Source organism: Leptopilina heterotoma, unplaced genomic scaffold (genome assembly GCF_015476425.1).
Source record: "Leptopilina heterotoma isolate Lh14 unplaced genomic scaffold, ASM1547642v1 Lhet_61, whole genome shotgun sequence".
In the NCBI taxonomy this organism is placed as follows: domain Eukaryota; kingdom Metazoa; phylum Arthropoda; class Insecta; order Hymenoptera; family Figitidae; genus Leptopilina; species Leptopilina heterotoma.
Genome location: NW_025111142.1, coordinates 1280145 through 1296414, shown reverse-complemented (window position 1 = coordinate 1296414; position 16270 = coordinate 1280145). Strand labels below are relative to the sequence as shown.

Here is a 16270-nt window from a genome sequence, read left to right as displayed (position 1 = left end):
ATTCTTTTCTCACAATTTAATAAATGGAACAGTTATTGGTTTTAATAAATTAAGTGTCTGGAATAAAGAAACAAAAATTATTAACATTTTTGACCCTCTAAAACTATTCTTATTTCAAAAAACAACCATTAGGAGTATAAACAGCAGTATTGAAGAAAAATTTTTATTCCATTTTTAACATAATAAGAAAAAATATTCTTACATATATGATTAATAATGACAATGATCAACCCCTTAGAAACCACCCCTCACCTATAAAACCACACTTAAATTTTGTTTAAAGGGGTTTAAAAAATATTGAAAGATTTGAGGAGAATTTACTAAATGACGACTGGCGCTTAGTAGAAACATCTTTTTATTATTTTTCAGTGTGCTTAACTGATTGTATAATTTGAATTAATTGTACCTTTTTAATGTCTGCGGGAACAATTATTAGACAAGTGGGCACTTTTGACAATTATGGAACTTAAAATTTATTGGTTACAAAAGTTAAATTGTACTTTTTAAATTTAATTCCTCGTTTCTTACTGGATAAATTTAACAGAGTTGTCACTTAAGAGAGTGCTGATAATAAACGTCGCATATCTACTACTGAAAGATATTGGAAAATTTGGTTAATTTCAATAGTGGATAATTGAATTCTATTATTTTTTTTAATCAGATTCAACATAGAGTTCACGAATTTGTCAAGTAGATCTCTTCTTCGTTTACCTTTTTCGATACTTAATTTTAAAAATTCAACATAAGCTGGAAATTGCATGTAGGATGACTCCACGTTCTGAAGCAAATTATCGTTTCTTGTGTAGTTCGCAACTTTATTTACAGATTGCGTTAAAATATCGTAGAATGTTACACGACAATTGTTGGCAATTTCTGTTTCTTTCATTAATTTTACCTCACGCTCGCATTCATCACGCCATTCGATGAGATTATGTTTCTTATAAAATTCAAGATCATCCTTAAGGGAAGAATTACGAGAAATTATAAATAAACGCGCAGCTAACAACTTTGAAAGATCCGTGGAATCATTCTTCAATTTTTTATCAATGACTAGATTTCTTTGCACACAAATATCATTAAAGCAGTAAACGTTTTCAATGTGTCCGATTAGAAGTAAATTCATGTTATAGTTTTTAAATTCTGAATATAAAATAATATCATCCTCATAAAAATTACTTATATAATCATTGTATTCCAATAACATATGTATAAATTCTGGACGAAGTACTAAATAATTCAAAGTTTGTATCATTGATGTTAAAAAACTTCCCATTTGAAAATTACTCAGATAATTAAGAAAGCACATTAAAAATTCAGTTCCATATTCCCCAAATTTGGTAGTTTCTTCAAATTCGATTTTGTTCGAGATAAATTCTTCTGTTTGTAGTAAGTTTAAGGAAGACTCTTGTTCACTCTGTTCAGAAACTGTTATTTTATTTGCGGAATCTGATAATTTATTCCATAATTGGTAAGGATCTTTAGTTTTACTAATTTCTACAATTAATAACATTTCCGTGATGTTTGAGATATTTTTATACATGAAAGGAGAAAGGATCCATAACTTGTCATCATCAATACCTCTGCGTAGTGTATATTCCAAAGCCAGTTCACAATTAGTAGTATGAATACCAGCCTCGAGGAGAAATTTAACGACTGTTGATTGTCCTGCAGCTGCTGCGAAATGTAAACAAGTCACACTTTTTTCTGTCATTGAATTCAAATCAGCGCCGGCGTTTAGCAGCATTTCGACTAATCTTGTATGATTAAATGTTGCTGCAACATGAAGAGGACTTCTATCTTTAAAACAAGTTTTAGAAGAATATCCCGCATCTAGAAGAATTTTTAAAATATCTTCTCTTTCATTTTCGACTGCAATGTAAACGGCCAATCTGCTATCAATCGAATTTTTATCCAAGTCATTTTGTTTCACCATTTCTTTCACAACTTCCACTTGACCCTCTCGCACTGCTAAATGAAGAGCTGAATATGGTGATGCATCAATTAACGAACTATTTTTTAATAAATATCTCAAAATTTTCAAATTTCCAGAAGAAAGTGCGAATTCAAGTATTGTTTCATACTGAAAACTAAGATATTTATTATCACATTCATCTTTCACCCAGGCATTAGATTTTGCATCAATTTTCGAACCATGTTCCACCAAATATTTAAACATATCATAATCATTGTTTATTACTGATAAATGCAATACAGTTTTACCGGAATAATTTTGGACATCTATTGCGTTAAATCCATTCATAATTAGTAATTTAACTATTTTGTAATTACTCCAGTTAAGTGCGTAACGAAGAGGCGTTATCATTATTTCGTGTGTTCTTTTATCTTTCTTGTTTTCTTCACTTATTGTAGCTTCATTTTTTAAAAGTAATTCGACAAGTTCAATGTTATTATACTTCACAGTGAGATCCAGTGGCGTTTCTTCACATCTGTCTATTACATGGACATCAGCACCATTTTTTAAAAGAATCTCTGCTAATTGGATGCAATTTTTTATTATGGCAATATGAAGTGGTGACTTTTTATTGTTATCTTGCACATTGACATCAGCGCCATGTTGTAAAAGAATCCTTGTCAATTGAATGTATTTATTTTCAACCGTAATATGAAGGGATGATGTACCATCTTCTAATTGTAAATTGACATTTGCACCATTCTGTAAAAATTTCTCTACCAATTGTATGTGATTTCCACTTATGGCAAGATGAAACGGCGTCATATCTTGAATTTGTTGAATATTAACATCAGCGCCATTTTGTAAGAGAATCTCTGTTAATTCAATGTGTTTTTTAATAAGAGCCAAATGAAGTGGTGTACTTCCGCGTCTAGTTTGTTCATTAACATTTGCACCATTCTCCAAAAGAATTTTTACCAATTGAATATGATTTCCTTCTGTGGCAAGATGAAGTGGAGTCTCGCCATAAATATTTGTCGCGTTCAGATTACTTTTCTTTACTAGGATGTCGAATACACTTGGATGATTGTTACTTATCGCTAAATGTAGAGGTGTGTCACCTGAAGGATCTCCTTCATTGATGGGGAAATTGCGCTCGCAAAGTATAGTGACAATTTCAGAGTGTCCTTTTGCTGCTGCTGTATGCATTAGTGAACATTTTCTTTCTCTTTCTTTTGGAGAAATTTTGTCAAACAAATGGAGAAAGAGATTGAAGTCTCCATTAAAAACAGCATGATACAGGGGTGTGTCCATCGCAGGAAAATCATTCTCATAATTATAATCGTCATCAGACTCATAAGAAGAATGAGAATTATAATCGTCATCAGACTCATAAGGAGGATCCCAATCATAATAATCTTCAGAAGACATGTTGAATTCTTGAAAATAATCTTCTGCAAATATCTGTAAAAAAAAAGTCAAATTTACATGAACTTTTTAAAAATTGTATATTATTAAATGGTCAATCTACTGATTTTCGTCTGGAGGCTGTTGCGACTGTATTTTTAAATTTTTTTTAGGTCTAAAATATGTGACAATGGTCGGTTAGCTTCATGATTGATTTTCTCATGTTCTATAATAAATTTAAGATGACAAAGTAATAAAATCATTATTTCATTCCATAAGAATATTGTAACTAAAAATTCACATTTTCAAAGATTTTAATGTTAACCCTTTTCAATATTCAATTATTTCTAAAAATTTACGCCATAATGTTTATAATATTCAATTATAATTTAAAATTTTAAGTGAAATTCATTTTTTAATCAATTTTTGTTAGAAAATTTCCCAAGAATTCAATTATTTAAATACAGAAATAAATAATTTATTCAGAAATTGCATGTTTTTTAAAATTGAACTTTTATGAATAATTTTATCAAAATTTTTAATAACAATTGAATTCTTTCGGCGAATTTAAAAAAAAAATTGTAAGAATAAATGCAATTTTTTATCATTTTATTTAGAATTTTATAAAAATAATTGAAATTCTGCGAGAAAAATATTATTTATGAAAATAATTGAATTCTTGCAACGAATTTTATTAAAAATTTTTTTAAAGAATTTAATTCCTGTGAATAATTTTATTTGTAAAAATAATTGAATTACAGAGAAAAGTATTATTATTTATGAAAATAATTAATTTCTTGTGAAGAATTTTGTTCAAATTTTTTTACATAATTGAACTTTTCAAAATTTCTAAAAACTTTTTAAAAATAATTAAATTTCATCTAGAAATTTCAACAAAAAATTTAAAATAATTGAAATTTGACAAAGAATTAAAAAAAAATTTTTTTTAAATAAGTGAATTCCTGTGAAAATGTTTATTTTTGAAAAAAATTTTATTAAAATTTCTTAAATAATTGAATTGTTTTGAAGAATTTTTATTTTTTACTAAAATAATTGAATTATTTCGAAGAGTTTTACAAACATTCTTGACAATTATAATTGTATTTCTAGAAAAAATGTTGTATTTTACAAAATAATTGTATTCTATGACCGATTTTATTATAATTTTTCAAATTTATAAAGCATTTTGTCAAAATTTTTAAAAATAATTGAATTCTTAAGAAAAAAAAATTGATTTATTGTAGCGAAGAATTTTATTCAAATTAAATTGCAAATTAAATTGCAAATTAAATTGCAATTAAAATGAACTAAATCTTGCAAAGAATTTTGTCAACATTTTTTTAAGTACCTAATAGAATTATTAAAAGAATTTTATTCAAATTTTTCGAAATAATTTAATGTCTCAGACTATTTTTTTCAATTTTCTTTATATATTTGAATTCTTCCGAGAAACTTCATTAAAAAATTTAAAATAATTGAACTGATGTGAAGAAATTGGTAAGTAATTGAATTCCTGTTTAATTTTCATTAAAATTTTGTTTAAATAATGGAATTCTTTTGGAAAATTTTATTAAAATAGTAGATATCAAAAATAATTGAAATGAGGAAAATTTTTTTAAATAATTGAAATTTTGCCAAGGATTTTATTAAAGTTTTTTGAAAATAATTAAATTTTAGAGAAGAATTTTATTATTAATGAAGATAATTGAAAGTTTGACGAGAATTTAAAAAAATTTTGGAACATAATTGATTTTTTGCGAAGTTATTTAAAAAGAAATTATTGTGAAAAATAAAGAAATTGAAGTAAAATATTAAAATATTAAAGTAAAATTTTTTTCCGAAAACAGTATGTATATCACTCTACAAAATTCCGTTGTTAATTTACAACGTTGGACATTGTAAATTATTTGCTTCACGTCCAACGTAGTAAGCTTACAAGCTGCTAGTAGTAAAACACGACCTAAATGTAATTAAACAATCCGCGTGTTATTGCACAACCTCAAAGTAAAATTAAAATTTTTGCGTTATGAAACATGCCGTTTGTAAATATATCAAAAAATTGGGTTATAATACTATAAATAAGGTTATGTAAGCGGTTCGCGTATTTTTCTCAAAATTTGTAGGAATTAATTTCTATCACTGAAAAAACACAGGAAAATTTCAAACTGAATTAAATTAAACATATTTTTTATTTTACAAAAGTTTTTTTAAACATATTATTTATTACACAAATATAATATATATATGTATATATATATTTGTTTTTCATGCAGCTCCAGCGTGTGTCGCGTTTCAAATATTGAACACTGAAACAAATATATCTTTTTTATTACAAATTTATTTATATTTCTTTTTCGTTTAAATTATTATTAAATATATCTAATATTACTTTTTAATTTTCAAAACTTTCATGTTACAGTTATTAATATACAGTTAAATGGTATATGTTGATTTCTAATGTTATCGAATTCATTATGCATTATTTTCTATTATTCTAAAGTTATTTCTAATTTGTATATATAACATAGGAAACATTGCTTAATATATATTTCACTGCATAGGTTTACATTATTGGCAAAAAGAATTAAAATTGGCTTACCTTGCTGTATGAACAAAAATAATCACCACACTTTATTGTGAACTTGTGAATAGTTGCAATTTATGCTTTGTGTCTATGCTGCGCGTTTGTTATGTGAAATGTGAATTTACAATAAGCGACATGTTTCTTTACACGCACGACAGGTTAAATAATCACCCGATTGTAAAATAACACAAACGATCAAATGCAAACGATGTATTATTGCAATCTTACAATACATTTACATCAAAATGTAAATTTACTACGTCGGACGTGAAGCAAATTATTTCCAATGTCCCACTTGGTAAAATTACAAGATCTGAGTTAAATAACATTATAGGACGTCATAAAGTTACACAAAGTTGTGTAGAATTGCACTTGTAGGTTATATCACTACGTGTAGCAACGTAAATTTATCACATCAGACGTTGTAGTTTTGCTGAGTGAAATTACACGACGTGTGTTATAAAGCAATGTCCTTTTTTACAGTGTATATACAAACAACCTCATCATAACCTAAAATTAACCTATCATTTTGACTGTGTTATTGATAAAAAAATATTTAATTAATTAAAATATGGATATAGAAAATAAGTTGAATTCTTTGTGTTAATTTGTTCTGTTATATTTTTGGTACCTTTTTGCCACTTGTTTTCGGAGAATACTTTCACTTGTTACATACTTTTAAGATTTAAGCAAAACTGTGACAACGGTGACAACAAATTTGACAATATGCAGGATTGCAGGCCGGTTTTCATGCCTGCTGCAGGGTTGAGAAACTGCCTCAGTCAAACGTCCAAAAAATAAAGATAGTAAAGGTGCTTCTACAATTGCTTGCAAATGTATTTGTTTTGTCGAATTCAAAGGAAATTCAAATTCTGCATAAAAATTTACGATAATTACCTTTGAATTTAATATTTTGAAGTAAACAAAACGAAATCGCGTTCACAATAATCACATCAAATCATATTAATCATAAAGTGACCGTTACGTTCACGTTACTTTTTTATTCTGCGTTGGGCTTTACAAAATAAATTACTAACTAACTTAATACATTACTAACTTAGTTACTAATTAACTTAGTAACATAGTCAGTAACTAAGTTAGTAGGTTAGTTACTAAGTTGACTAGTTAATTAGTTAGTAACTAAGTTAGGTAAGTAAGTAAGTTAGTTACTAAGATAGTAAGTTATTTAGTAACTAAGTTAAGTAAGTTAATTACTAAGTTATTCAGTAAGTTATTTAGTAAGGTAGTTAGTATGTTAGTTAGTAAGGTAGTTCCAAAATGGATTATTTTAATCCTCTTTGGTGTTAATTTAATCTGCAACGCTTTTTAATACCTCACAATTTACTCTGTGATATGGTGTTCTTCCAAAAATTGATAATCACTATAGATATTAATCGTATTTAAATATTATATTTCATAAATATTTTCCTATTCAAATTTTTTTAATCTTTTGACCTAAATTTACATTATTTAACAAAACAATGAACCTTGTGTAAGAGAAAACCGTTAATATAGGTCAAACAAATTTTTTCCCCAATTTAAATACATTGTGTTGTAAGTGTCATTGAAACATTGTTTATCATTTTGTCATTAGTATCACGACACGCCTTAGGCTGATTTTAATTTCTATTTAATACTAAATTTATGATTTATGTTGATACTATAATAACTACTACTGTAAACTACTATATACTACTATAAAGTACTACTATGAACTACTACTATAAACACTGCTATAATAAAGTGAATATAATATAAGCGGCGTTAAGTATACCGTCATCTTGATTATAGAGCTATTCACCTAATCAGTTAAGTCGCTTGAACAATTTAATTTTTTTAAAAAAAATTTAATTTCTTTTTTTAAATTTTTTTCTTTTAAACGTGAATTTTTTTTGCCAACTGTATTTTTAAAAAATCCTACAATGGAAGTGTCTACACAGAGGAATTCATACGAGAAGTATATCGAAGAAAGAGATGAAGAAATAATGAAGTCACTAAATGACCAACGAGACTATAGGGGTCTTATATTAAAAAACAAAATGAACATTGTTTTAATTAGTGACCGAACAACTGATACAGCTGCTGCAAGTATGAATGTCCAAGTTGGTAAGTATTAATTTTTACTATGTAAAAAGAATTCCACCTTTGAAAATTTATTAATTATTCTTGAAATCAGAAAATATTTTATCTTCAAAAAGAGGGTTAAAATAATAATTTTAGATTTATTTATTTATTTTTTTTTTAATTTTATACTTATTCTCCTACATTTGAATGTAATTCAAGTTATCCTACATTCGATAGAATTTACTTCGATGACGAATTGAAGTTAATTTTATTGTCGATTTCAGATTTTCTCTTTGATATAAAAATTTTTCTTTATCTAACTACCATATCTTTTATATTATGATAACTAAATTGAAGTCATTATTATCTAACCTTATATCAAATATTTTTGATAATCAAACTGAAGTTATATTTCAAAAATAAAACTACTTCTGAGTCCGCAACTTTTTCACTAATAACATAAAAGTATCAAATTGCATTATTGCAAGAAATTGATACCAAAAATCTAATCAAAAATTGATCCAAATTTTTGGCATCGATATGATCCACTTTAATATCAATTTCATACTTTCAAGAAAACTGTGAATTTTGAATTTTTTTTTGAAGAACCGTTTACTAATTCTTTTTAAAAAGATTGGGATCATGGTACTACAATGATTTTTATAATTATAAATTTATTCCGATTTTATTAAAACCATTTTTTTTACAAAAAGGTTCTCTATGTGATCCTTCGGATGTACAAGGACTGGCGCATTTATGCGAAAAAATGCTGCTTTTAGGAAGCGAAAAATATCATAATAAAAACGATTTTCACGCCTACTTTTCAAAAAACGGTGGTAAACTTAATGCCGTAACTCATAAAGAAAATACAAATTATTATTTCGATATAAAACAGGAATATCTCGAGGGAGGCTTAGAACATTTTTCCCAAATGCTCCTCAGACCCCTATTCAATGAATCAGCTATCGATGAAGAAATTATGAAAATTAATTCAGAATTCGAAGAAAATAAATCTTGTCCCTTCTATCATGTGATGCAAATTGAAAAATTCGGTGTAAAACCAAATCATCCGTTTGGATTTTTGGAAAGCGGTAACATAAGTACTTTAATACCAGAAGAAAAAAATTTGAACCCACTTCAGGAAGTGATGAAATTTTACAAGAAATTTTATTCTTCCAATTTGATGACACTGAGTGTTCTTGGCAAAGGTATTTACATTTTTTTTTGTTTAGAATTACTTTCAAAAACAATTTTTGGTCAAAAAAAAAAAATTTTCAGAGAATTTGGATGATTTGGAGAAAATGGTGATGAAATATTTTGTCGATTTTGAAAATAAGGACATTAAATTATCAAAATTAGAATCACCATTCGAAAATGGTGAATTTAATACAAAATTGTACGTTGTTCCAAAGGAAAATTATCGGAATTTAAGTTTAACTTTCTTAATTCAGGATTTTGAGTCGTATTGGTTCAAATCAGAGGTGAGTATTATTTTTATACGAAGATTAAATTAAAAAAAACCGTTATTTTTATAATTATCCGAAGATTAAATTTCAATTATTTTAAAATATTTCCAACAATTTAATCATTTTTAATAACATTTTTCAAAAGGATTCAATTATTTAAAAAAAAAAATTCAAATCCGAAATTCAAATAATTTAAAAAAATTTTAATATACAATTCTTGTCAAAATTTCCATGATTTCAATTATTTTAAAATATTTTCCTGAATTCAATAATTTTTAATATCTACTATTTTAATAAAACTTTCCAGAAGAATTCAATTATTTAAAAAAAAAATTTAATAAAATTTTCCAAAAGAATTCAATTATTTAAAAAAAAATTTTTAATAAAATTCTACGCAAACATTTAATCATTTTCATAATATTAAAATTTTCACAGGAATTCAATTATTTACAAAATTTTATCAATTTCTTCGTAATAATTCAATTATTTTCATAGGAAATAATAAAATTTTTACAAAATTCAATTATTCTCGTAAATAATAAAATTCTTTTTAAGAAATTCAATTATTTTCATAAATAATAAAACTAATTGCGAAGTTTCAATTATTTTCATAAATAATAAAAGTAATTGCAAAATTTCAATTATTTTTAATACAATTTCAATCGAATTCCTCTGAAAATTCAATTATTTAAAAATTTTTTAATTAAAATTCGTCAAAGGAATTCAATCATTTAAAAATTTATTGATAACATTCTTTATGTGAATTCAATTTTTAAAAAACATTCAATAATTATTCAATAAATTATTTTAATTTTCTATTTAAATAATTGAATTCTCGTCGAATTTTCTATTAAAAATAGATTTAAAAATGAATTTCAGTGAAAATTTTAAAAATAATTGAATTTTAAAAAAGTTTCAAAATTATAATCTTTAAAAATTTGAATTTTTCAAGTTTTTAACTACAATAATTCTGTATGAAATTAATTTTTTTTAATAAATTTAATAGCGGATTATTTTTTGAATTATTTAAAGTTTTTCTTTTTTTTTTATTTTTAATTCAAGAATTTCCGAATAATTGAAATTTTGTAAAACTGAATTATAAACAGATGAATTTAAAAATATTCTCAAAGTACTTTTTCAAAAATTATTAAAAATAATGGATTTATAGAAATTTTTTTTTAAAAACACTAAAAAAAATTGAATTTTGGAGAAATTAGAAATTATTGCAGAAATTCAATTATTTGCTAAAAGTAATAAAATTCTTTGCAGAAATTCAATTATTTTCGTAAATAATAAAATTCATGGCAAGATTTGAAAGAATTCAATTATTTAGCGAAACCTTTTTTTTTAAATTTTTTGAAAGTATTCAATTATTTACAAAAATATTAGAATTTGTCACATGAATTCAATTATTTACAAAATTTTTCGAAAGAAATCAATTATTTTAAATATAATTTTAAATAAAATTTTTTTTTCTTTTTTTTGAAATAATTCAATTATTCTTTTAGATTTTAATGAAATTCTTCCCAAGAATGCAATTATTTACATAAAAAAAGAAAGAAAGAAAGAATTTTTTTTTTCGTAAGAATTCAATTCGTTCGAAAAATAATAAAATTTTTCCCGAAAATTCAATTATTTTGAGACATTTTAATAAAATTCTTTGTAGAATTCAATTATTTTTATAAACAACAATATTTATCAAAAAAATTCAATTATTTTTTAAAGTAATACATTTTTTCTTAAAAATTATTTTATTTAGAAAAATTTTAATAAAATTTTAAGAGGAATTTAATAATTTTTTTAAAGATTTTACTAACATTGAATAATTAAATGTTTAATTTTAATTATTAAAAAATTACGATTACCTATCCTTTAAAAACTTAATTGAAATTCTTCATAAAATTCAAGTACTTTAAAAATTTCTATTTAAAATTATTAATAAAACTTTATTATTTTAAAAAAAATTCAATTATTTTAGTCAATAATAAAATTCTTTATAAATACTTTCACTGATAATACTTTTCAATAATAAAATTCTTCACAGGAAATTCAATTATTTTTAAAAATTTTAATAAAATTCTTTATAAATACTTTCACTGATTCAAGCCCTGATATAGTAAATAATTTTTTTTTGTACAGCACACAAATTACACGACGTTTTTACTTCAAAATGAAAGTGAAGGATCATTACTTTCCATTTTGAAAAGAAATCGCTGGTGTCGCGACTTATGTTGCAAATTTCCAAAAAGTAATCGAGGTTTGGATTTATTTTACAATGTGAATTTTAGTCTTACCAATGAAGGTTACCATCACATTGATGATATTATTACATTATTTTTTCAATATATCCGCAAGCTAAAAAATCCAAATATTATGAATTGGGCGTTAAATGTAATTATCAACAGTTAACATTTTTATATCTAGTTCTCACTTGGAGAGATTTTTCAATAGAAATCATTATATATTATTATTATTATTATTATATTTTCATTTCCCAACAGAATTTTAAAAATCTGATCTATATATTTCTCTTGAGAAATATACTTTTATTTATAATCTTTCCAAAGTGTGGATCCTATTTTTTTTCTCATCTAAAGTTTTCTGAATGTAATTAAAAATTTTTATTTTAATACTTCAACTACCGTAGGAATATGAATCTGCCCAAGAATTAGAGTTTCGTTTTATAAAAAAGGAATGTCCAATTAATTACGTGAAAAGTGTGTCGAAAAATATGACATTTTATCCAATGAGGTGTGTACTTCGCGGTCCTTATATGATATTTACATGGGATCCAGACCTCATAGAATACGTTTTAGGACTTATAACACCGGAATCGATGAGAATTATTGTTGATGCAAAAGAAAATGAAAATATTCTCACACAAGTTGAATCAATTTATGAAATTGAATTTAAAAGTGAAAAAATATCAAACGAAGAGATTTTTAGGTGGAAAAATCCTAAGCATATTGACGCTGATTTGAAAGTGCCTCAAGGAAAGGAACAACCTGTGCAGTACGATACAGTACCCAGGGATTGTATGGTAATTTTTTTCTTATTTTTTTAAAATCTATTTTTCATTTTGTTTCCTTACGTAGACTGATTAATAAAATTAATTAAATAATTTATATAATTAATTAAATTAATTAAATAATTAATATAATTAATTAAATTAATTAAATAATTAATATAATTAATTAAATTAATTAAAAAATTAATATAATTAATTAAATTAATTAAATAATTAATATAATTAATTATATTAATTAATATAATTTATTAAATAATTAATAAAATTAATATTACTAATTTTTATCTTTTCAGGCCGAACAGAATCCTCGAATTATTCGTGAGACGCCATTAATGAGAGCTTGGTTTAAACAAAATAATGAATTTCCCGATCCAAGGGTGTTATCAAACTTCCGTTTCACTAGGTAGTAAAAATTCTCAGTTAAACTTTCAATCGCGAATAATGATGAATTAAATAGTTTTTTCAATTTTCCCCTTTATTTGGATTGGCGTTAATTTTAAACGTTTTAGAAAATAAAAATATCAAAGAGTATAATTTGTGACCTAAAAAATTATATTCGGAGATAAATTTGACACGGTAGGTATGGTAGTCGCGTACAGACAGGCAGAGAACGACAGCGCACGCTGGCCGCGCATCTCTCTCCCCACCGCTAGCTCCGTGAGTATATAACTCGCTCGCCTCTCACTTCTTCCTCAGTTCGTCTTCGGACCTGCTTCGAGACGCTTCTCGGGCTAACGGAAAATAAATGATATTATGCAATTGAAATATTAATCCGAACAATTATTATAATAATAATTATTTACATATTGTTTTATATAAATAATTATTATTGATACTAATTAACGTAATTAACTAATTTACGAAGTAAATACTAATTAAATAATCTTAACAAGAAATAATTCTAGGACCTGATTTATCCTAATGATATACTTGATCTGCAATTTTTTCTACTTTTTTCAGTTCATCCACGTATTTGAATCCGTTGAACTACAGCAATTGTGTTATATTTGTTAACTTAGTTAAGAAAGCCTTAAAAGAACAACTTTCTTCTGATTCACGATGGCATATTGAACCTGAAAAGTATGGTTTTCAAGTTAGTAATTCAAAGTATTTTTATATATATTTCTGTAATCAACTAATTCAATTGTTTTTTTTAAACTAATTGTAATTTATCATTTTAGCTTTTCATCGAAAGTGTTGGTGAAAATGTCATCTTCCTTGCATATCAGATAATAAAAGAAATTCTGAATTTAAAAATTGATGAATCACAATTTCAGATTTTGAAAGATAGTGTAAGTGTCATTTGATCGCATACAACACCGAAAGTTTCCTGAAAGTTAAAAATTCATTTGTCTGTAAAGATTGGAATCTTTAGTTGCAATGAAATCTTTAGAATGAAACTTTAATTCTTGACGGTTGTAGGGTAAACGCGACCTAGAAAAAATTTTAGATACGTTTTAGAAAATCCTGATTGATCCAAATCAATGTTTACTATCAGAAACCTTTCGGTATTGTGGGGGTAAAAATTATTTTGTTATAGAATTAAAATTTGCTTTCTTAAATTTTCAGTATATTAGCGATTTGAACCGTATGAGTCATGGGTGGATAAACGTACAAGCAAACGTTTGCCTCGAAGAATTATTGTCTGAAACATTTTGGAGTAATGACGATTTTCTGAAAGCAAGTAACAGTAAGTGAAATTTAATTTTAATTTTTTTTTGAAATTTAATTTTTTTTTAATATTATTTACTTCATTATTTTTTTAAATTTGGTTTTTCTTTTCAGAATTGACATTGGAAAATTTTCAAGATTTCGTATCGGAATTTTTTTCAAATATACACGTTGAATGTTTGTTATACGGTTATTTGACCGAAGTCCACGCTTCAAAAGTGGCTGAAGATTTAGATCAACAGTTGGCTGATAAATTAACAAAAATAAAGAAATTCAGCAAAGAAAATTTAACACCATTGTTACCATCTCTATTACCGACCAATAGGGTAATTTGTTTAAAACCAGGTAAGAGAATATTTAATCTCAATATATCAGAAAAGTTGAAACGAAAAAAAATTTTAATTTTACAGCCTGCCACTATCTTTATGAGGTAGAAACACAGGAGAAGGAAAGTTGTACGTTGATTTACTATCAAAGTGGATTACAAGAAAGAAAATCGAAAGTCATTTTCGATTTACTTGAACATATTATGTTTGGACCATTTAGTGAAGGAATAGCAAGAGAAGACGTGGGTTTTCTTTATAAATGTAATGCACAACGACAAAATGGTGTAGAAGGTTTCATGATTCTTGTACAAAGTGAAAAGCATCCTCAATGGGTTGAGGAAAGAATAGACGATTCGTTACATTCAGTGAAGGTTGATTATTAATTATTAATTATTTTAAAAATATTTTATTATTCTTTAAGTTCTTGCATCTTGGTTTTTAAATTTCAGGAGTATGTTAAAAACATGTGTGATGAAGAATTCGAAATTTTAAAGAAGGAAATTGGTTCGATGATGTATCAAAAGCCATTGACATTGGGACATTCGCTTTTAATCTTCTGGGAAGAAATTTTAAGAAAGACATATGATTTTGATGGAATGTCTTCAGAGGAGCTTTGCTTGGATACAATCACAAAAGAAAGTGTTCTACAATTTTATGAGGTAATCTTTGTTTATCTATTTACTTCGTTACTTACTTACTCACTTACTTACTTACTTACTTACTTACTTACTTATTTACTTACTTACTTACTTACTTTATTTAGAAATAGAAATATTTAACGGATTATTAATATTCATTGATTACTTTATTATTTATGGATACATAAATCCATTTGTTGATTCATTTTCAGGACATTTTTGACAACGATTCAAATCAGCTGAAGAAATTATCTATTCACATTATTCCGGATGGAGAAAAGTTTGATGGACATGAACATAGTGAAAAATACCACAAAGGAAGCAGTCAACTAACTATAATTAATAATATTGATAATTATAAGGGTAGTCATTATCTTTATCCACTTTTGCCTTAATTCGACGATGTTAGAAACAATATTGGTAATGGTTCAAAATGAATTAGAATATTTAAAGTTATTCTAAATATTGATTAGAGAGTTAGTCATGGCAACGATAAGCGAAAGTATAAATTCGGCAAATTGTTAAAAAATATAATGTATTTGAGTTAATAAATGTTAAGATGTTCAGTAATTATTATTCGGAAGTGTTTTACTCACCTCTTTAACTATTTTCGATGCCACATTATTGGGTCCCCAATTGTCTGATACAGGAGTTAAAAATTGGACCGAAAACAATTTGAGGAAAATCTACTGCATTCTTTCTTTCTGCTGAGTCTACGACCCTAACAATAACTCTAAAAGGGAAATTTCTAATACTTCAAATTTGTCACCATTTAAATTCTCTTTGATTCCACAAAGTTCTAATTTTGTTTCATTGTGCCTGAGGACATCTGGATCTACTACTCTCTGATTCTAATTGTAAAGGATTCAAATAAAAACTTTTAATATTTTTAATTCAATGTTGGAGATAATTTGGGATATGTTCAGTTTGTTTTGAGACATAACAAAGAAATAAACTTCAGTTAAACCAGGAATAATGATTAGTAGATAGATAAATTAGGTTTTAGAACTTATTTATGATTTATTAATAAACTTTGGTTAAATCTTTACAAATATTTCCTTATTCAAACAATATAATTTTTATGAGACTGATTTAGGTGTGTTTTGTGAAAGGTATTTTAACAATACTTCAGCGAAAGTAAAGTATACGTACTGATTCGCCATCCAATTGATTT

The 16270-nt window shown here is 25.5% G+C and overlaps 2 protein-coding genes across 3 annotated transcripts; one reads left to right on the top strand and one right to left on the bottom strand.

The window, feature by feature from the left end:
- Positions 1–92: 92 nt before the first annotated feature.
- On the bottom strand, positions 93–6648 carry LOC122509663 (putative ankyrin repeat protein RF_0381). 2 transcript variants are annotated; one of them, XM_043623873.1, is made up of 2 exons: positions 5919–6440; positions 93–3376 (listed from the first exon to the last, which is right to left on the bottom strand). In XM_043623873.1, exon 2 carries the CDS (start codon positions 3341–3343, stop codon positions 554–556), a length of 2790 nt encoding a protein of 929 aa, XP_043479808.1. In that variant the 5' UTR covers positions 3344–3376; positions 5919–6440; the 3' UTR covers positions 93–553. The 2 variants fall into 2 exon arrangements, with proteins under 2 accessions (XP_043479808.1, XP_043479806.1); XM_043623871.1 differs by lacking the exon at positions 5919–6440 and adding an exon at positions 6535–6648 and having other exon boundaries at positions 94–3376.
- A 925-nt stretch (positions 6649–7573) lies between these two features.
- LOC122509661 (insulin-degrading enzyme-like) lies at positions 7574–15672 on the top strand. Its single transcript, XM_043623868.1, has 13 exons — positions 7574–8009; positions 8681–9175; positions 9246–9448; positions 11573–11824; positions 12081–12473; positions 12755–12864; positions 13422–13554; positions 13643–13753; positions 14031–14151; positions 14247–14477; positions 14543–14829; positions 14908–15117; positions 15309–15672. Exons 1-13 carry the CDS (start codon positions 7826–7828, stop codon positions 15489–15491), a joined length of 2913 nt encoding a protein of 970 aa, XP_043479803.1. The 5' UTR covers positions 7574–7825; the 3' UTR covers positions 15492–15672.
- The last annotated feature ends 598 nt before the right edge of the window (positions 15673–16270 follow it).